Below are 22012 nucleotides of genomic sequence, written 5' to 3' on the forward strand. Positions count from 1 at the left end.
ACCGAGTGATATGACGGACGTCTCGGCTTGTATTGCAGAAGCGTCTATGTCGTGGGATATCATGGAGGTCACGTCATGTGTGGGTGTTGAGGTCTTCTTGTCGCTGGCTACTGCATGAGTGGAGGCTACAGGCGTGGTCACTTGGCGGCTGCGTGACTCGGACTTTGGCTTGCGCTTCTTCACAGAGCCTGGAGCTTCGATGCTCTTGTGGGAAACATTCTTCCCTACTGCGAAACTCTGCGACAGGAACATGCTTAGTTCGTTTATTTGATACAAAACATGTTGACAGAAAACATTATACTAAAATTGACTGTCATTCTTATAATTAATACAATTTAAGGTTTCAAGTCACTTGGGAAACAAACTTCTAGTGCTCTTGATAAATGTTTCTCTTCTTGATAGTTTTTCATTGTGATGTTAAAAGCTGTCAAGCATCTCTGAAGCACTTAATGTTGAAGCCTCCAAATAAGAAAGTATTTCAAACATTATTCTCTATATAATAACTGAAATTCTGCGTAACTGAGACAAGTTCCCAGTGCTACACAACCTACCCTCTCAGAGGAAAGTGACTTGGACGCCTTGGCTGCACTCTGCATGTAGCGTGACGGGATGACAGTGCCCCCTGATGGAGGAGGAATAACAACATTTTACCACTAAGTATTGCAGCACCATGCACAACCAGAGGGAGTGACCGATCTACTGACGCCATTGCCATTAACTCTGTAACATTCCCATCATTTCAATGTCTGTGTCCATAGAATGTTTTGCTAGTAAATTTTCATGAACATGGATGATATGAACACTCATTATTTGTAATGTTTTTCAATTTTTAACTTTTTCTTCTGTTGTAGTATAGAAACCATTAGAACAATGATGCAATGATGCAATGATGAGTATTTAGCTCACCTAGCTCCTCAAAGATAAAATGATGTATGGTTAGCTCACCTAGCTTCTCAAAGATGCAATGATGTATGGTTAGATCACCTAGCTTCTCAAAGAAGCAATGATGAGTATTTAGTTCACCTAGCTTCTCAAAGATGGAATGATGTATGGTTAGCTCACCTAGCTTCTCAAAGAAGCAATGATGTATGGTTAGCTCACCTAGCTTCTCAAAAATGCAATGATGTATGGTTAGCTCACCTAGCTTCTCAAAGATGCAATGATGAGTAGTTAGCTCACCTAGCTTCTCAAAGATGCAATAATGAGTAGTTAGCTCATGCAATGATGTGGAGGGATAGATAGCTCACCTTTCTTTTTGCCTGGCGTTCTCTTAGCAGAAGTCTTGAAGCTGGAAGATCTAAAACAGTAGAATCTTGTCCAGAAAACAAATGATAATACATGATTATTTCTTGCAAGAAAAATATCATGGGATGGGTGGATGTAAGGATTATTATTTCCGGCTAGAATCAACATATGTCAACAGTCTACCAGTTCCTGACAAGTAAATTCATGAAAGACTATTGACATTTCCTTGTGGACTACCACTTTCACGATTAGGTAGATGGCAACTCTAGCAGGACTAGTGACATTTCCTTGTGGACTACCACTTTTACCATTAGGTAGATGGCAACTCTGTAGCAAGACCAGTGACATTTCCTTGTGGACTACCACTTTCACCATTAGGTAGATGGCAACTCTAGCAGGACTAGTGACATTTCCTTGTGGACTACCACTTTTACCATTAGGTAGATGGCAACTCTGTAGCAGGACTAGTGACATTTCCTTGTGGACTACCACTTTCACCATTAGGTAGATGGCAACTCTGTAGCAGGACTAGTGACATTTCCTTGTGGACTACCACTTTTACCATTAGGTAGATGGCAACTCTAGCAGGACTAGTGACATTTCCTTGTGGAATACCACTTTCACCATTAGGTAGATGGCAACTCTGTAGCAGGACTAGTGACATTTCCTTGTGGACTACCATACGAGATTACAGTGTACGACCTATTTGTTTGAGTGGTGACCATGGTGATGCTCGGATGTGTTTAGGTTTTTGTTTGGTTTGTTGTTTAACGCCGCACTCAGCAATATTCCAGCTATATGACGGCGGTCTGTAAATAATCGAGTCTGGACCAGACAATCCAGTGACTGACATCATGAACATCGATCCACCAAATCAGCGAGCCTGACCACCCGATCCCGTTAGTCGCCTTTTACAACAAGCATAGTCGCCTTTTTTGGCAAGCATGGGTTGCTAAAGACCTATTCTACCCCGGATCTTCACAGGTCATGAGTTCAGGTGATTTGTTTTTTAGAAGCTGGAAACTTTGTTCAAGCATGTTTCCATATAGTAACGAAAGAAGAAAGAAGAAAAGCATCGTGCGAGATAGGATAAATTAAAAAATTTAGTTATATGTCTGATTTGATTAAGAATAAATAAAATTCCAATTCGGGAAGACATGGATGATGTAGAACAATCTCTGTTCATAAGTAAATTGCATCTGAAGTTGTCGTACCCTTTCTTACTGCTGGACACATATTCGAAGAGAGAGCAGGCATCACTCTCGCTGATGACTGACGGAGCATCGTTGTCGGACAACTGTGTCTCGGACACCACAGTGACCGGTTCCACCACCCTTGTAGAACAGTCAGACTCCTGCAGACATAAAATCATCTTTGACCACTGGCACTGAACACAAATCTGAGCTGAGCGCCCAGTTAAAATAACATGACACACAGACATATAATCAAACTGCATTGTTCTTTCAGGATTGAAACAGATGGTTACATCACAAGTATTTAACTCTGCTTCAGCATCTTGTCTACAATACAGCCAACATGATGACTTCTGTCTCCTGTCCTAATACACAGGAGTGAGTTAGTGAAGTTGGTCTTATGCCGATTTTTAACAGTATTCCAGTTATATCAAAGCGTGTCAGCTTAAAAGTGGGAGGAAAGTCCGAAGTGATGCAGGTCTCAGACGTTTACCACTTCGTTGAAACCAGCAAGCACAGGTATGGTGCTGACAAACCTAGAAACAATCGGGGCCAACCCAGAATTGAACCCACAATCATAGGTTTCTGGCATGCCCAAGGGACTAATAGACAGGAAGCCATCTGTTCCAGCTAACATAACAAAGTTCAAATCAGATTAAATATACTGAGGGCATGCTTGGAAGAAGCTTGATTTTGAAGATGCATTTTGAGTGGTTATTTATTTCAAGCTCATTAGCGAGAGTGAGTGAGTGAGTGAGTGAGTACGCCACTTTTAGCAATATTCCAGCAATATCACGGCGTGGGACACCAGAAATGAGCTTCACACATTGTACCAATGTAGGGAATCGAACCCGGGTCTTTGGTGTGACGAGCGAACACTTTAACCACAAGGCTACCCGACTGCCCCTCATGAGGAAGAGAAATTCTGTGGTGATATTCACATCACATCAGAACCAAAGCAATGGGGTGAGTGAGTGAGTATGGTTTTACGCCACTTTTAACAATATTTCAGCAATATCACGGTGGGGAACACTGAAATGGGGTTCACACATTGTTCCAATGTTGGGAATCGAAATCCGAGTCTTCGGCGTGATGAGCAAACGCTTTAACCACTAGGATACCCTGCCACCCTGGGGGGCAAGGATCCATAGTATATATCAGAATAGAAGTAAGGTGAAGTGGGACTTAACGTCCCGTTCAAGCACTTAGGTGACACTTTTTTTTATTTCTTGGTTTACGGATTTCAAAATTGAGGTAGGCCAATTTAAAAAAAAGAAAAAAAAAGAAAGCCTCTCACATTTTTTTTACTTGAATTTTGTCCTAAAAAGTTAGGTAGGTATGAAAAAAAATATCCTGGAGTAACGAAAGTAAAATAACTCAATTTTTCAAAAACATTTTATTAAATCACTGGCACTCAGCTTGTGCACAAATGGCAATATAACAATATTCATGTCATGGGTGGAAATGCATGAAAGACACCGCTATTTTGGCAGCAGTGGGCGATGTATAACTCTTTCAACACCAGCCTACCAGAAGATTACTGCTGTGACACCAAGTTCACAGAGAGTCTTGTGTGATAGATGAAGCCAACATTTATCAAGGAAATTATCTGCTTGTAAAACATCTTTGCTAAAACATGTTTGGCCATACACTATTCATGCTATTGGAAAGGTCTAATTAACCCTATTGTTCATAAATATGAAAGTTATGTGTATCACATTATTTAAATAATTCATTAACAACTTCATAAAGTTTGTTTAAATAAAAATAATGTAAGCTAAAACATTCATAACGTCCAGATTAAGGACTAATGAAGCGAAAATTTAACAATTTTCGGCAAATATTAGATTTCATAAAATCCACTTACCTATTTCTTTTTTATTTTCATTTGTTTACATAGTCGGAAACATTATTTTAAAAAGAATTAAAAATAATATCTGTCATCACCCATTTCCCAATGATAATGGCTGTCCGCTCACTAACATGAGGAAATACCTCTGTTTTCAAAGCTTTGTATGAACAACACATACGTCGAAGGCTGCCATGTCAGTATACAATAAAAAAAAACTTATATTGTTTCACCGACATTATCTGCTACAAGGTTCGTGATTGGTCAAATTTAAGCAAGTGACATAAGACAGCCTCTGTAAATTACAGCAACGGTAATTTTCAGACTTTGGCAAAAGGTTTGGGTTAAATCTTGTTATTCTGAAAATTTTAAGCATGAAATCGCGATTCATATTAAAAATATGGAACTTTATGGATGCATAGTGCTAGGTTACGAGCTGTGACAAAGATTTCTTATGCATATATTTTGGCATTAAAGACATCGTGTGCGAGCTTAGAATACGAGGCGACGAAAGCCGAGATGGCATTTGACTTACGATTACATGCGATCGCATGAAAAGATGGAAATAATAACTTAGATGTCAGTTTGGCAACTTTTAGCTATATTTTTGTTGATTTTATTACTTTGTATAAGATATTCAAAGATTTGCTTGAAACGTCTTTATTTTGCTGTTTGACATGTTCGATGAGGACCCATTGTCGAATTGCGGGAAATATAGCGTCTAGTGAATACATTTCTAATCTATAGATTAACAATGATAAAATCAGATGGAATACGTATTTCAGAAATTGTGAAATGCGACAGATTTAATAAATGAATGATATGACAAGTAGGTTAATAAAGTTATAAACTATTTTGCCGTGACTTGGTCGGTCTACCCTGCGGTGTGTGACTCGTGGCTTCTTGACCGGCCAACAGTGTTGAAAGAGGTAAACTGTTCACCACTGCGCTTTGCGTTGACAAGCTTTGATGGTATTAGAGAAGGATCCCAGTGAGAAATATCAGAGTGACTTCCCTTTGCTTTACGCTCGACGAGGAAATGAAATCTCTCTTTGTTTGAACTTTTTGATGAAAAGATCAGCAGACATAAAAAAAAGGGAAATTTTCTTTTTTCTTTTTTTTTGAAAGAGCGGCGCATCCGTAAACCAAGAAATAAAAAAAGTGTCGCCTTATAAGCGATGTGCTTGCACGTGTGCATGTGGCTGCTTGTAGTCTAAACTAATGCCGTGTTCATAGTGCTAGCCCACCGAGACACCATGCTGCAGTTTAACATGAATACCCAACTCAGACACAGAATACTCCGAGCCAATCAGCCCTTGTTTTATCCCCTTAATGCCGAGCGAGCGCCAAGCAGGGTGACAAGTTCGAACTTTTAACATCTTTTGGTATGACATGGCCGAGGATCAAACCCTTGACCTTCCGCTCTCAGGGCGGACGCTGTACCACTAAACCATGGCTACAGTCCTATCAGAATACAAGGGAGCAATGATACATTGGATTATCAAGGATGACAACACAGGAGAGATTTTGAAGTCGGAGTTCAACTCCTTCATTCTTTCCACTGCGACCATTCAGCCCCTAGTACCTTTACTGAGCACTTCCCAATAAAGGTACTAGTATCTGTACAAAATGTTATATTGAAAAGACAAAAAGAACATCTAAATCCATATGTCAATTCTGTCTTCATTGACAGTACATGTTATAAACTGCTCCATAAAGATTAGAATTGATCGTACTTAGGTTGAGTTCTTGTCTCCAGAATAAGACATCACTATAAACTTACATGGGAGTCGTCAAAGTTGGGTTGTGGGTAGTGTGGAACCCGTGACTGTCCCGCTACTCTGTCCTCACTTGGCTCCACAAACACAACTCGGGATGCTGACATCGGGTCCTTCTGGGCCCCTGGGTAACAACACACAGAGTCAGCATACAGCTTCATCCTCAACATTCCGAACCTGGCAAAAACTACCATGCAGACAGGTAGTACTGATATCAATGTCAGTTTTTGAACATCTTTTGAAAAAATTATTACTTATAGAGGTAACTGACCCGTGAAGATCTGGGGTAGAATAGGACTTCAGCAACCACCCATACTTGCCGTAAAAGGCGACTATGCTTGTCGTAAGGGGCGACTAACGGGATCGGGTGGTCAGGCTCGCTGACTTGGTTGATGCATGTCATCGATTCCAATTCCAGACTCGATTATTTACAGACTGCCATCATATAGCTGGAATATTGCTGGGTGCGGCGTTAAACAAGAAACAAACATAACAAACATAGAGGTAACTACTGCTTGAAATTATGTCATGTCCCTCTCTGCTATTGCATTTGAATCAAGGACCCCTTCAATTCTAAGACTTTTCTGATGGACTGTTTCCAATAAACATGTGTGGCTTCATGGCCAGTTGGGCCGCATGATCTTTGTTTAAAAGAAGAAATGATTACAAAATTTAGCGCCTTTCTCCTCATAATATGGATAAAAAACAACATGCTGCTGCTTGATGCTGCAGACAGTAACAGTTCTGCTTATCAAAGAGACTTGTACAAAACGTGAGTCTTGGCCAGACAAACCAACGGTTGATGTCGTCAGCTCCATGACAAGCAATCAACAAAGTCACTGAGTCCGACCAGCCTATAATATGGACAGGCTTCACAGTGATGAGGATGTATTCTAGCTCGGGTTGGAAGTGACGCCAGTTTGAGTAACGTGGAGACTGGTGGTGTTTACCTTCTATCTGCGTTTCTCGGACAACCCTGGGGGAGATGGCGTGGTGGTGGGAGGGGTGGTCGTCTGTCATGGAGAGGTGGGGAACCTGGTCTACCTCCACCTCCCACTGGGATGAACCTGCATCTCTGTAACCATGGAAACACACACTTCAGAAACTACTAACTTCAATTTTGTACCAAAATGACATTAATGGCCATAAAAAGATTTTTTTTTCAGGGCTGCACCATCTGGCATACTTTTTTAAATTGGGATTCGAACCTCTTGAACATGTTCAACAAAGTGCAGTGTGAACAAGTGTGTGAAATTTCAGTTCATTGGTTCAGTGCTTTCTTCGGAGAGGATGTTTACGATGGACGACGGTCAAATGAACCTTCAGTTCAGGTGATTTAAAAGAGGATATCCAAGATTATAGCATGGGTAGTGTTATTTACCTGACCTGACCTGCCTCTGTGCACTATGTACTGAGTGACACACCACTCAGATATCTAAGATTATAGCATGGGTAGTGTTATTTACCTGAGCTGCCTCTGTGCGCTGTGAACTGAGTGACACACCACTCAGATATCTAAGATTATAGCATGGGTAGTGTTATTTACCTGAGCTGCCTCTGTGCACTATGTACTGAGTGACACACCACTCAGATATCTAAGATTATAGCATGGGTAGTGTTATTTACCTGAGCTGCCTCTGTGCACTATGTACTGAGTGACACACCACTCAGATATCTAAGATTATAGCATGGGTAGTGTTATTTACCTGAGCTGCCTCTGTGCACTATGTACTGAGTGACACACCACTCAGATATCTAAGATTATAGCATGGGTAGTGTTATTTACCTGAGCTGCTTCTGTGCACTATGTACTGAGTGACACACCACTCAGATATCCAAGATTTTAGCATGGGTAGTGTTATTTACCTGAGCTGCCTCTGTGCACTATGTACTGAGTGACACACCACTCAGATATCTAAGATTATAGCATGAGTAGTGTTATTTACCTGAGCTGCTTCTGTGCACTATGTACTGAGTGACACACCACTCAGATATCCAAGATTATAGCATGGGTAGTGTTATTTACCTGAGCTGCCTCTGTGCACTATGTACTGAGTGACACACCACTCAGATATCTAAGATTATAGCATGGGTAGTGTTATTTACCTGAGCTGCCTCTGTGCACTATGTACTGAGTGACACACCACTCAGATATCCAAGATTTTAGCATGGGTAGTGTTATTTACCTGAGCTGCCTCTGTGCGCTGTGTACTGAGTGACACACCACTCAGATATCTAAGATTATAGCATGGGTAGTGTTATTTACCTGAGCTGCCTCTGTGCACTATGTACTGAGTGACACACCACTCAGATATCTAAGATTATAGCATGGGTAGTGTTATTTACCTGAGCTGCCTCTGTGCACTATGTACTGAGTGACACACCACTCAGATATCTAAGATTATAGCATGGGTAGTGTTATTTACCTGAGCTGCCTCTGTGCACTATGTACTGAGTGACACACCACTCAGATATCTAAGATTATAGCATGGGTAGTGTTATTTACCTGAGCTGCCTCTGTGCACTATGTACTGAGTGACACACCACTCAGATATCTAAGATTATAGCATGGGTATTGTTATTTACCTGAGCTGCTTCTGTGCACTATGTACTGAGTGACACACCACTCAGATATCTAAGATTATAGCATGGGTATTGTTATTTACCTGAGCTGCCTCTGTGCACTATGTACTGAGTGACACACCACTCAGATATCTAAGATTATAGCATGGGTAGTGTTATTTACCTGAGCTGCCTCTGTGCACTATGTACTGAGTGACACATCACTCAGATATCTAAGATTATAGCATGGGTAGTGTTATTTACCTGAGCTGCCTCTGTGCACTATGTACTGAGTGACACACCACTCAGATATCCAAGATTATAGCATGGGTAGTGTTATTTACCTGAGCTGCCTCTGTGCACTATGTACTGAGTGACACACCACTCAGATATCTAAGATTATAGCATGGGTAGTGTTATTTACCTGAGCTGCCTCTGTGCACTATGTACTGAGTGACACACCACTCAGATATCTAAGATTATAGCATGGGTAGTGTTATTTACCTGAGCTGCCTCTGTGCACTATGTACTGAGTGACACACCACTCAGATATCTAAGATTATAGCATGGGTAGTGTTATTTACCTGAGCTGCCTCTGTGCACTATGTACTGAGTGACACACCACTCAGATATCTAAGATTATAGCATGGGTAGTGTTATTTACCTGAGCTGCCTCTGTGCACTATGTACTGAGTGACACACCACTCAGATATCTAAGATTATAGCATGGGTAGAGTTATTTACCTGAGCTGCTTCTGTGCACTATGTACTGAGTGACACACCACTCAGATATCTAAGATTATAGCATGGGTAGTGTTATTTACCTGAGCTGCCTCTGTGCACTATGAACTGAGTGACACACCACTCAGATATCCAAGATTTTAGCATGGGTAGTGTTATTTACCTGAGCTGCCTCTGTGCACTATGTACTGAGTGACACACCACTCAGATATCTAAGATTATAGCATGGGTAGTGTTATTTACCTGAGCTGCCTCTGTGCACTATGTACTGAGTGACACACCACTCAGATATCTAAGATTATAGCATGGGTAGTGTTATTTACCTGAGCTGCCTCTGTGCACTATGTACTGAGTGACACACCACTCAGATATTAGTAAAATCTAAATATTTTTTACATTTGTATACTTATCCTGCATTACTCCGTATTGCATTTACTGCTGTCTTTGACAGAGTGACGAACTGTGTGAGATCCAGCTGCTGAAGAAAGTTGTCCCAACCAGCTCAGGAGGCAGCGCCCTCTCACAGTTGGCACGTGACCCGGAAGTCATGACGTCACACAAAAACACATAACTGCTTTAAACATAACATCTGAAACTTCGTGGGGAGGTAGCGTAGCGAAAGGGAGGGCACTTAGACTTCGTAATGCAGGATAAGTATACAAATGTAAAAAATATTTAGATTTTACTAAATTTTTTAACTTATCCTGCATTACTCCGTATTGCATCTTTATCAGACGGCATGGCCGGTGGGCATACCTGCAGATGTGAACCATATTAAACCCTCGTCAAGGTCCGATGAATCCGCACCGCATACAAGTGATGACCGGAACATCTACGACCATTCCTGTCTTCAGGAAACAAGAGTCGATGCAAAAACGAAACGCCCGAATAGGTAACCGAAATACAATGAGGCGTGTTGCCAAAATATATAACTTACCGAAGAGCGAAAGCGAAACGCAGTAGAGCCCTCTAATCTGAGGCGATAAACACCAGAGAGTTCGACGGGCCCCGCTCGGGGAATCGAAGAATCAGCGGCGTCGGCGGCAAAATCTACGACCAATCCCAAGAGCGAATGCGAAACGCAGGATAGCCCTCTAGGCTGGAGGCAAGGAACACCGGTGAGGTCGACGGGCACCGCTCAGGTATCAGAGAAGCAGCGGCGTTGGCGTCGGCGCCGGTGTCCACATCTACTACCATTCCTGTCGTCAGGAAACGAGAGTTGATGCAAAAAGTAAAACCCGGATAGGTGACAGCAATAGAATGAGTCGGGTAACCCAAAACTAAAACTGACCTAAGAGCGAATGCGGAACGCAAGAGATCCGTCTCGTCTGGGGTGATAAACACCAGAGAGGTCGACGGGCCCCGCTCAGGGTATCGGAGAATCAGTGGCGTCGGAGATAGATGACCTGTTGGGCTACAACCAGGGACCAAAACTGTGAACGCCGGCGACAACTTTCAAGGCTACATCACGGAAGTAGTGGTTGGTGAAGGCGGTGTCCGATCGCCACGAACAGGCTTCCCTGAACGACTGGATGGAACAGTATACCGTGAAGAACCAGTGTAAATACGATCGCCCTGATCTCATTTTATTTCAGGTGATAGCCTTTGGGGGGAGGGTCCAATCCGGCGGCTCATAAGCTTTAAGGATGACCGTCCGGAGCCACAGGGAAAAGTATTCCGGCTGACCAACGACTGCGACGAAGGGGAGACCGGCAGAAAAAGGTGTTTCCTAGACTTGCGGCAGTCTTTAGATCGTAGAATAACCTTCAGTGCCCTTACTGGGCATAATGACGCTCATCCTCATCCTCGGCACCCACACTGGACGAGGGGGGAGGGGACAAGGAATGATCTATCAGGCTGTCCTGGGAGTTGAGTCTTTACGCTGACGTCCCAGTACGGTCCATGATGAACGGCGCCCTGGGTACCGCATTCGAACCGGGCACGGGAGACGTCGAGGGCGTGCTGTACATGGACTCGAGCGGCAGTAGTCAAAACCAGTAGAAACACCCGTCTTCTACTTAAGGTCGTAGAAGGAAGACGAGGGGAGTGGTTCGAAGGGCGTTGAAGACCACATTCAGATCCAACGCAGGCGGTCCGAACTTGGCCTTCAGGTCTTCAAGACTGAACGAGCGCAGCCAGGCCCGTAGGTCGGGAATTTTCGTCTTTCTCCGATCGTCCGGGATGGCCAGAACGGAGTAGATGGCGACCAGGTGTGTGGGGGTGGTAAGCCCTTCAACCGACGGGTGCTACGCAAGTACAGAAGGAACTGATCCAGGATCTGCGGTGACGCTGTCATCGGATCCTGGTGTTTGTCAGAACAAAATGCCTGGAACAAGCATCATTTATCAGCATACAGTCCCCCTGTAGATGGACGGTGGGCTGAAGCAATAGCCTTGGTCGCTCTAGCCGAATAGCCCTTGGCTTTCTGCAGGTGTGTCAGGCGTGCAGACGATAACATGCGGGTATGAGGGTGTGGCAACAGACCGTGTGGATGGAGCAGAAGGTTGGACCACACCGGAAGTTCCAGGGGTTGTCTCTGGGTATGTTTCGGAGGTCGATAACCCAACTTCTGGCTGACCAATAAGGCGAGACCAAAGTCAATGGCAGGGGTCGAGTGGCCTGGATCTCTGAAGAACCATGGGAGGGAGAACCGGAGTCGGAAAAGCGTACACGCGTTATCCTTCTCAGGAACGATGGAAGGCTTCGACTGCCACAGCGGTCGTATCCGGCACAGGTGGAATGGAAGACGACAGCTGGCCACATTCAGATATGAGGCAAACAGATCTAGGGTTGGGGTGTCGACCGTTTGACATATTCTGGCCCGAGGCGCCGGAGAGCGTGAGGCGTCGGAGAGCTTGAGGCGCCTGGAACGCCGAAGATGGTGATTCTCGGGGGCGCCGGTCGAGTTTGTAGCGCCGGGAGAGGGGCGAGTACTCTGGGTCCGCAAACACCACACTACGGTGACGTCGTCAGTGGACACGATCAACAGGGCGTGACCGAGAAAGCACTGTCAGCAAGCGACGTCCTGGATAAGCCTTTATCTCGAGGCTGTTGCTGTGCCAATGGTGTTGATCTCTGGATCACAGGTGGTCACAATGTGGGCTGGTGTGGGCCACTAGCCACTGACAAGGTGGCAGGGGAAGTAGTCAGCAACAGGGGTCTGCGATTGCGTACCGTCGGTACGATTCCGAAAAAGGTGTGATCGCCTGCGAGCCAACCTCAAGTAGACGAAGTAAACCAGCTTCACAATCGACCGCCGGGGCATCGACGTAACCGGGTAGTAGGAAGTCGAGGCAATATGGCCATTGCACGAAGTAATTAGATCGTTTTCATCCCTGAAGCGGCGTATAAGTACTCCTGTTCTTATATCGAGGTGACGATGGAGGACGACAACACGATACGAGGCAGGTACGCAACAGGGGTCAGTGGGACGGCCGAGGGACTTTAAGTATCAAATCGACACTGTGTCCGGTAGTCAAGGCGGAAGATAGGAAGGTGTCGTAGTCGAAAAGATCAAACCGGACGAAGGAAGGCGATCTTTTCCATCCCTTGAACGCCTATAGGCGCTATCGTTCTTACAGCGAAGGGTTGATGAAACAAGGTTCCTCGTGACAGCCGTGTTGGTAGAGGAGGCCTATTGTTTCCAACATCCGTGCATGGATGGACTGCGACAGGCGCCTGGTTGAGTGGTAGCACCAAGCGTACAGGTAGACATGGAAACCAATCTGTAGAAATACATGGCACCCCTTGCCATGGTAAGTTGACCTAATTCCGGTCGGAGTTGTTGACAGTCCGAGTACTTGACACGTGACATGTAAATCACACTGCGCAGTAGCCGAGAAAACCGCCTTGGAGTCAGAACTGAGGTGCAAACTCCACACACAGACAATCCTCAATGAACTGCGTGAGAGACGATCAAGTGGTGTACCCGAGTTTTGCGATAAAACACGGAACCCCATGGGCGTCGTGGAAAACCCGGTGAGCGCCGAGGAAGAGTCTCTTTCAGGAACGCTGGCGCTAGGGTAGGGTAGAACAGCGTTGGTGTCGGCGATGTCGACGAAGTAAACTCTTTGTAAGTGGATGTCATCGTCGAATCTGATACAGACGCTGTTCACATGACGCTCTGTTTCGATGGAAACCCGCAGGTCATCTCTCCGGAATCATAGCGCTTTAAACGACGGGATTATGGATAACGTCTCAGTGGGCAAGTTGAATCAGGCCAACTGTCTATTGGTTGAAAAGATTCCACCCAGGAACGAAGTAGAACGATAGTCACGATCCCGAAGACCGACGGGAGAGTAGCGACAGGAGCGGCGACAGTTGTTTCACCATGCTTCTCCGTGTGACGAGTTATGAGACGGCAGCAAGAGAAGAGGGCAGTGGCGCCGGGGAGGCGATTGCCGATGGTGCCCCTTAAGCCGCAGTAGAAGATCGGATAGTCGGCTCGTTGATCTGAGCTTGATAAAGCTTGTTGATCTGGGCGCCGGAGGTCATCTTAGGCGCCGGATATATCATAGGCGCTTCTTCCGTAACTCTTGAGGCGCCGGAGTAGTCAGAGGCGCCAGAGACATTAGAGGCGTCGAAGATCATGAGATCAAAGACCTTAGAGGCGCCGGGAGCGCCGAAGACATCAGAGGATGCGGAGGCGCCGGAGCGCGGAGACATCAGAGGCGCCGGGAATGCACGAGGCGCCGAGACATCAGAGGCGCCGGGAGCGCACGAGGCGCCGAGACATCGGAGGCGCCGGGAGCGCACGAGGCGCCGAGACATCGGAGGCGCCGGGAGCGCACGAGGTGCCGAAACATCAGAGGCGCCGGAGGCGCCGAGACATCGGAGGCGCCGGGAGCGCACGAGGCGCCGAAACATCAGAGGCGCCGGGAGCGCACGAGCCGCCGAGACATCAGAGGCGCCGGAGGCGCCGGGAGCGCACGAGGCGCCGAGACATCGGAGGCGCCGGGAGCGCCGGAGGCGCTGGGAGCGCACGAGGCGCCGAAACATCAGAGGCGCCGGGAGCGCCGAGACATCGGAGGCGCCGGGAGCGCACGAGGCGCCGAGACATCAGAGGCGCCGGGAGCGCACGAGGCGCCGAGACATCAGAGGCGCCGGGAGCGCACGAGCCGCCGAGACATCGGAGGCGCCGAGACATCAGAGGCGCCGGGAAATATCAGAGGCGCCGGGAGCGCCGAGACATCAGAGGCGCCGGGAGCGCACGAGGCGCCGAGACATCAGAGGCGCCGGGAGCGCACGAGGCGCCGAGACATCAGAGGCGCCGGGAGCGCACGAGGCGCCGAGACATCGGAGGCGCCGGAGGCGCCGGGAGCGCCGGGAGCGCCGGGAGCGCCGGGACATCAGAGGCGCCGGAGACATCAGCGTTGATGTGGTGGTGTTGGAGACCGTGAACGGTCGTATGTCGTGCCAGGGGAGGCAGACTCTACGTTGGGAGCGCTGGAGCCGCCGGTGGAGTAGGAGACCGTGAACGGTCGTATGTCGTGCCATGGGAGGCAGACTCTACGTTGGGAGCCGCCGTTGGTGCTGGGAGCACTGCGAAGCTCCGCTGAGCGCTGCTGCCGTCAACGTAGGTGGGGGTCGACGAGCACGTTGAGCGAGGTGTGTCCTGGATACTCGCATGAGCTGAAGGATCACAGCGACGAATGACTGCAACATCGGCACTGCCTTGTGAAAGTACAGGGCGTCGTACAATCACGACAGAAAGGGGCGGCCCCGACCAGATTTGTTCCCGCGGCAACAAGTGCAGCGAGGCAGAAAATCTGGAATTTAAGCAAAACATAACTATGTGGCAAAGCCACAAAGTGCGGGAAGCATAATGTGATTCAGAAACTTTGTATTTCAATGAAGTTTATGAGATCAAACAATGACGCTAAAAGGTAGCGAAAAAGCATAGCTTTAAGCAAACACATAACCATGTGCAAACACGTAACCATGTGGCAAAACCACAGAGTACGGGAGACATAATGTAACTCAAAAACTTCGTATTATATTGAAGTTTATGAGAAGAAACAATTACGCTGAGAGGTAGCGAAAAGGCAAGGTTTTAAGCACACCAAAACAACATACATAAATGTAATGTATTACCCAAGCCAAAGAGAGAATTCAAAACGCAGAACACGACATTACGTGGCCACGTGGTGAATGGCCAAAATGGCGGGAAAGAAAACAAAATGGCGGGAACAACATTGCGCCCGTAAATTACTGTGACGTGAGCCACAGACGAGCGATAAACGTTACAATTTACGAATGGGAAGACCCTAAGGTCACGGCCCATAACAGGTAACAATGTAGCAGCATATAATGAATGTAGAAACACGCAAAATATAAAAAACAAATAATAAGCTTTAATTTCCACAAGGGATACACAGTACGTCCGTCCGTGGAGGTGACAAAGCAGTTATGTGTTTTTGTGTGACGTCATGACTTCCGGGTCACGTGCCAACTGTGAGAGGGCGCTGCCTCCTGAGCTGGTTGGGACAACTTTCTTCAGCAGCTGGATCTCACACAGTTCGTCACTCTGTCAAAGACAGCAGTAAATGCAATACGGAGTAATGCAGGATAAGTTAAAAAATTCTAAGATTATAGCATGGGTAGTGTTATTTACCTGAGCTGCCTCTGTGCACTATGTACTGAGTGACACACCACTCAGATATCTAAGATTATAGCATGGGTAGTGTTATTTACCTGAGCTGCCTCTGTGCGCTGTGTACTGAGTGACACACCACTCAGATATCCAAGATTATAGCATGGGTATTGTTATTTACCTGAGCTGCCTCTGTGCACTATGTACTGAGTGACACACCACTCAGATATCTAAGATTATAGCATGGGTAGTGTTATTTACCTGAGCTGCCTCTGTGCGCTGTGTACTGTGCGCTGTGTACTGAGTGACACACCACTCAGATATCTAAAATTATAGCATGGGTAGTGTTATTTACCTGAGCTGCCTCTGTGCACTATGTACTGAGTGACACACCACTCAGATATCTAAGATTATAGCATGGGTAGAGTTATTCACCTGAGCTGCCTCTGTGCGCTGTGTACTGAGTGACACACCACTCGGACCGGAGACTTCTCAAAGCCCATCACCACGTCTACCTCCGCCTTGTGTGGAGAGAGGGTCTGGCGTGAAGCATCCAGCACCAACACTTGCTTGTCCTGCATGGAGTGAAGAAGTTAGGTTTAACACTGCTTTGACCAGTATTTCACTTATAATATTTGTTTGCATTTTAAGCAATGATGATCTTGATGTGAAAAAAAACCCTGAAGTGATGCAGGTCTTGAACTTTAACCACTGTGGTGAAACCCATGAGCATGGGTATGGTGCTTACAAACTTAGAAACATAATCAGGGTGAAACGGGATTCGTACCAATCACAGGATTCTGACACGCCTAAGGGAAGCAACTCTGCACAGACAGCTGGACCAAACATGCCCCTGTCCTGCGTGGAAGTCAGGAAAACAACACCTACCGAGGACCAGTAAGAGCAACAGCCTTCAGCATTAATTCTTTGAAACTATGTCCCTTATATGGGATATATCTTGGATTCTAAACATGGCAAGCAAATGTGGGAAAAAATAAAATATCCTTTGGTCCAAAACTCAGATTTTTTAAAGCTGTTATTTGAATAAATTCTATGGTGTTTTAACACTGCACTTAATTGCAATAATCATGATAATATAAACGTAAGGAAGACAAGTTCTCTTTATTGTCCCTGTTTTCTTTTCTGACATCTGCTCAAAACAGATAGAAGGCCATATCAGGTTGTGTGACTGAGTGAGTTGGGTTTTACACCACTTTTTGCGATATTCCTGCTATGTCACAGATTGTACCCATGTGCAGGGTTAGAAACTAACAGTTTTTGTCCACTAGTCCTTATAATGATAACATATAGCAAAACCCTTAAAATGGGCCAATTTCTACTAGTCCTTAGGATACCTTTACTATTGGACAGTTTGGTAAGGACTATAGGACTAGTGCCAATTTCTAACGCTGATGTGTGGAATCAAACACAGGTCTTCGGCGTGACAAGTCAACGCTTCAACCAGTAGGCCATCCGAGCGCTCCATATAGAGGCAACACTGTTTCTGTCTCCACACGTTAACATAAGGAGCCATGATTCCTCCATCAAAGCACAAGAGCAACAACTGACCTTTCTGAGTTGAGGGAAGTCGACCTCAGAGTCTGTAAGGTCAAGGCTGTCTTGTGGGGCACTAGGTCGTGGTGACCTGCTCTCTGTCTCCCGGGGAGCTTGCCTATAAACATCAAGATATTATACATCAGAATTTCTGACTGGTAAAAACTGTGAACATAGTTAATGGTAAAACAATAAAAACAGTGTTATCACTGTCCCCCGCCATGAGGCACATTAGAAGTTTGTTTGTTCATATAGTAGTGAACATAAACTATAATAAAGAGCCCCATAAAGCCTTAAGAAGACAGTGGCACTTGGGCCGCTTTTTGTCATCAGAAAAAAATGATTAAATGTTTTATTAAAACACCATGATACACACAAAAGGCTCTTTCACTGTGAAAAATAACTCAGTCTTGATAAGTATATCTAAGATAAGCTAACTCCAGTTGTTTTTGAGAAAACTTGCCCCCATTGCACAAATAACATGGATCAAAGGCCATAACCCTGTTAACAATTAATTGATGGCACAATTCTTCGAACGCAGTCTTGATAAGTATCTCTTAATTAACCATGCAAACTTTTATTCATGTTGCTTCAGTAGTTTCTGAGGAAACTTATCCCCATTGCACACACTATGTGCTAAGTGACATAACATAGGTTACTGTAGGTAAGTTACCGAGATATATCATCCTACAGAATCACTGTAATAATATACAGAGCTCCAGATAAGCTGCGTATCTGCGTGAAATACGCATCAGAAATGCAGAAATACACAGTAAAATAAAATCCAAGCGTATCAAGCGTATCAAATACGCAACGAACGCTACAAAAATAAAACTTGTGCGTATCATCAAAATATTGTGAAGTAACCCTGCGTATTCGATTAGCAAATCAGCAACTTATTTTGAAATTATAAATGGGCATTCCATCATGATCATTTGCCATCACACTTTCTTGTGGAAGTATCGTGGTATTTTTGAGTCCTATAAAGCTCTCGAACCCACACTACACCAGTTTGCAGGGACTAGATGAATAGTGTTTTTAAATATTTAACTTAAATACCCACATGTGTAAAAACTAGTGGGTAACAGAAATTTGAATACGCAGGTAGAATTACTGATACCCAACGATTTTAAAATGTATGGGTAAAATACCCACAACACCAAAAGCTTATCTGGAGCTCTGATATAACAGGGTTTATCAGGAAACTGTCAACCAGGAGTCATGAGTCACCAATAAATAAGCATTGTTTTTTACACATTGTCTTACAAAACAGATCTTTTGTCAGTTGTTTTAAATATGTGCTAATTTATACAAAGAAAACTGGCAATGGCAAAGGACATTAGAAAACTAAACAGTCAAATGTTTCAAACAACATATGAAACATGAGGATACTGAGTGTACACCTACTTGCGTGGTGTCAGCGTTCTTTCTGTTTGTTTAGGTGCTTCAAAGCCTGAAATTAGAAAAAGCTTCCATGATATCTCTATGGCAACACACACTTCACGTTGAGTGAGTTGGGTTTAACAGTGCTTTTGTTTAGTAACATCAGGGTGTCAGTTTAATGTGGGAGCAACACACAAAGTGATGCATGTTTAGCAGGGCATGGAGTCATTTCACAGATGCTATCTTCATCTTGACAGCTTGCTGACAGAGTTAACATCTTTGGTCATGAGGACAAGGCATCCAAACATTGATCAGAAGGTACCTGGTTCGATTCCCAAGGACTCGCAAACGTTATGGACAATACACATCTTAGATGTCTTGACATCATTGAAACCCACAAGCATGTATATAGTGCTGACAAATCATCTAGAAACATGAGGGCAAATCTGGCCTTCAAACCCATGATCATAGGTCTCTGTAATGTCTAAGGGAAGCAACTCTGCAAAGCAAATTGTGGAGCCTTAAACTGGGCCATTTTGGTGAAACCTACGATCATAGGTTTCTGGTGTGCAACTCGGCACTGCAAATTGTGGTGCCTTATGACTGGGCCACCTGTACCCCCCTCACACTGTAAGTAATCTAGTGCATCTATATGGATGAAATGCAAATTAAATAGCTATCAGTAAGCTCTGGAGCTGACAAAATGTTACATTCATGAGGGACAGTTGGAATCTTTTTGACATGATCCTCAACAACTGCATGTTATGTCCAGTTTATTTCTTCGGACAAAGTATTGTATCACCTTGTGGAAGTCGGATGGTTGGTTGAGGTGGTTGCCCTGCTCCAGATACAAGACGACCTTGAGCCAGTCGACGCCTGAAACAACCAACATGAAAGTCAGCATAAACATTGGGTATAAGTGTGCTAAATAATCAAGGCTGGTCAAGACAATCCAGAGTTTGACATTGCGAGCAACAATTAATGCCGTCTGGGTAAAATGACATGCAATCAACCAAGTCATGGAGCCTGGCCACCTGATCCATTTGGTCGCCTTTAAAGACTAGCATAGGTTGCTGGGGACCATTTGTATCCGGGACTTCACACTGGAAGTAAACATCACAGACCCCACGACTTCTCTTGATTTGTAAAACTGGACATGATGAGGTTGTCTGATTTTCACTCCATTATCTTAGCTGCTTCACATTGTCTAGGGCAATGCCTGCTAATGGTGGACAAGACAAAATTGGTCACCTTCATGTTCAAGGATCCATTACAGACAAACTCTAAACCATGTTCTAAAATGGTGATGAAAGACAAGTGGTCCTTGTCAATAATCCTAATGTTAAACAACTGTATATTTAAGGATTCTCTACATAATGGGAAATTCCTCCTAGTCTTATACAAAGGGATTTTATCCACTTGCCATTATAACAAAATGAGAAATAAAATTGTTCTTCTGAGATTGTGAGAACATATGATTCAAGCATAAAAATTAACATGAATACCTCACTGTCTGTTTCAGCTCACTGAATGGACTCATTTAGTGGCTCCGATGTTATACAGTGGTAAGCTAGGATACATTTCTATATATCCCCGTGTTATGGGTTTTCGGACGGTTAAGAAACATTCATAGTTTTCTCTCTAATCACACGACCAGCTGTAAAATATCTCCTTCACTTATCAAAGACAAACTTTCTCTTTTAAAAAAGCCATTATTTGACTACTTAAAATGTCTGTGTGCTGCTACCCCATGGGTTGCACAGTAAACATGGCTGTCTGAAAAGGCATGATGTCTGAAGACCTATAATCTGAGTGACAATACAGATAAACAGTTACAATATGTGTGAAGCCCATTGCTGGTGTTCCCAGTGCTGGAATATTGTTAACATGGTTAAAAGCGGAGTAAAACCCCTCACTAATGAGTAAGTGAGTGAGTGAGTAGGGTTTAACGCCGCTTCTAACATTATTCCAGTTATATCACGGCGTGTCAGCTTAATGTGGGAGGAAAGCCTGAAGTGACGCAGGTCTCAGACGTTTACCACTTCGGTGAAACCCACGAGCACGGGTATGGTGCTGACAAACCTAGAAACACAAATATGGCCGAACCGGGATTCGAACCCACAATCATAGGTTTCTGGCGTGCCCAAGGGACGCAACTCTGCACAGCGAATCGCGGAGCCTTAACCGACTGGGCCACCCGTGGCCCCTCCCTCACAAATGAGAACAGCCAATATGAACAATAGTCCACTGCGGAGATTTCCGATTAGAATAGGTCTTTATCAACCTATGCTGGACGTAAGAGTGGCGATCAGATAGATCCTGTGTCAGGCTATCTTGGTTGTCCCGACGGCTTGGGTAGTTGTACACAATATTAATCACTGGATCGTCTGATCCGCACTCGATTATCTAAAGATCGCCGTCATGTACCTGGAAATATTGTTGAGTTGTGTGTGAACAGTAAACAATCAGTAGAAAGGTATCCACGACAATGAGCAAGATGGTAATTTCTGAAAAGGAGGGTCAGAAACTAAATGAAGAGCAAGTGAATAATGGACGAGACGGGCTCTGAATGACACACGCTTATCTTTGCTGTACCATAAGACAGAGATCGGAATAGATAAATTCCCACCAACCTGTTTTTATTCTGACCCACATTGGACTTAGGAGCAGGGCGATACAAAGATCGCTTAATCCCACTAGTTGACATTTTCAGTCAACCGCTTTCGTTGAGCTTGTTCCGTCCTGTTCAATCTTCGCGCCAGGCGCATGCGTATATTCTCTATCAATTTCCGCTATAACATTTCCGGATTTGCGTCGGGCGCGCATCGCTAGATATTTTACTCCTCTTCCCACCATATTGAAAATCCTTACCGGGAGTGATTTGGGTTTAACGCCGCTGACAATCATGAATACCTACGAAGAATAAGACCACATAATAGTCTATTCGAGTTTTATTTAAATCATTCAAAAAAACACCAACTCAATTTGTATATGTTATGATGCTGTCTCTGTAGAAATAAATGATCAATGATGTAGTCAACCAATGAATGCCACTACATAAATCGCTCGTTTCGTTATTAAATATGAGGTGCCGTTTTTGCGACAACTATCCATT

General features: G+C 44.8%; 1 protein-coding gene across 1 annotated transcript in view; it reads right to left on the reverse strand.

Annotated features, from left to right (window-relative positions):
• The window catches only part of LOC139452298 (HAUS augmin-like complex subunit 8), a 31782-nt gene extending 10135 nt beyond the window's left edge, over positions 1-21647 (reverse strand). Inside the window, exons 1-11 of the mRNA XM_071233719.1 lie at positions 21531-21647; positions 19700-19773; positions 18922-18967; positions 17530-17632; positions 16396-16535; positions 7016-7140; positions 6071-6189; positions 2460-2599; positions 1248-1297; positions 552-622; positions 3-237 (exon numbers count right to left, since the gene is read on the reverse strand). Of these exons, the coding sequence (XP_071089820.1) occupies positions 3-237; positions 552-622; positions 1248-1297; positions 2460-2599; positions 6071-6189; positions 7016-7140; positions 16396-16535; positions 17530-17632; positions 18922-18967; positions 19700-19773; positions 21531-21604 (1177 nt within the window). The 5' untranslated portion in view covers positions 21605-21647. The remainder of the gene's footprint in view (positions 1-2; positions 238-551; positions 623-1247; positions 1298-2459; positions 2600-6070; positions 6190-7015; positions 7141-16395; positions 16536-17529; positions 17633-18921; positions 18968-19699; positions 19774-21530) is intronic.
• Positions 21648-22012: the final 365 nt, after the last annotated feature.

This window comes from Haliotis cracherodii, unplaced genomic scaffold (genome assembly GCF_022045235.1).
Source record: "Haliotis cracherodii isolate W230 unplaced genomic scaffold, xgHalCrac1.p SCAF_9, whole genome shotgun sequence".
Lineage (NCBI taxonomy): Eukaryota > Metazoa > Mollusca > Gastropoda > Lepetellida > Haliotidae > Haliotis > Haliotis cracherodii.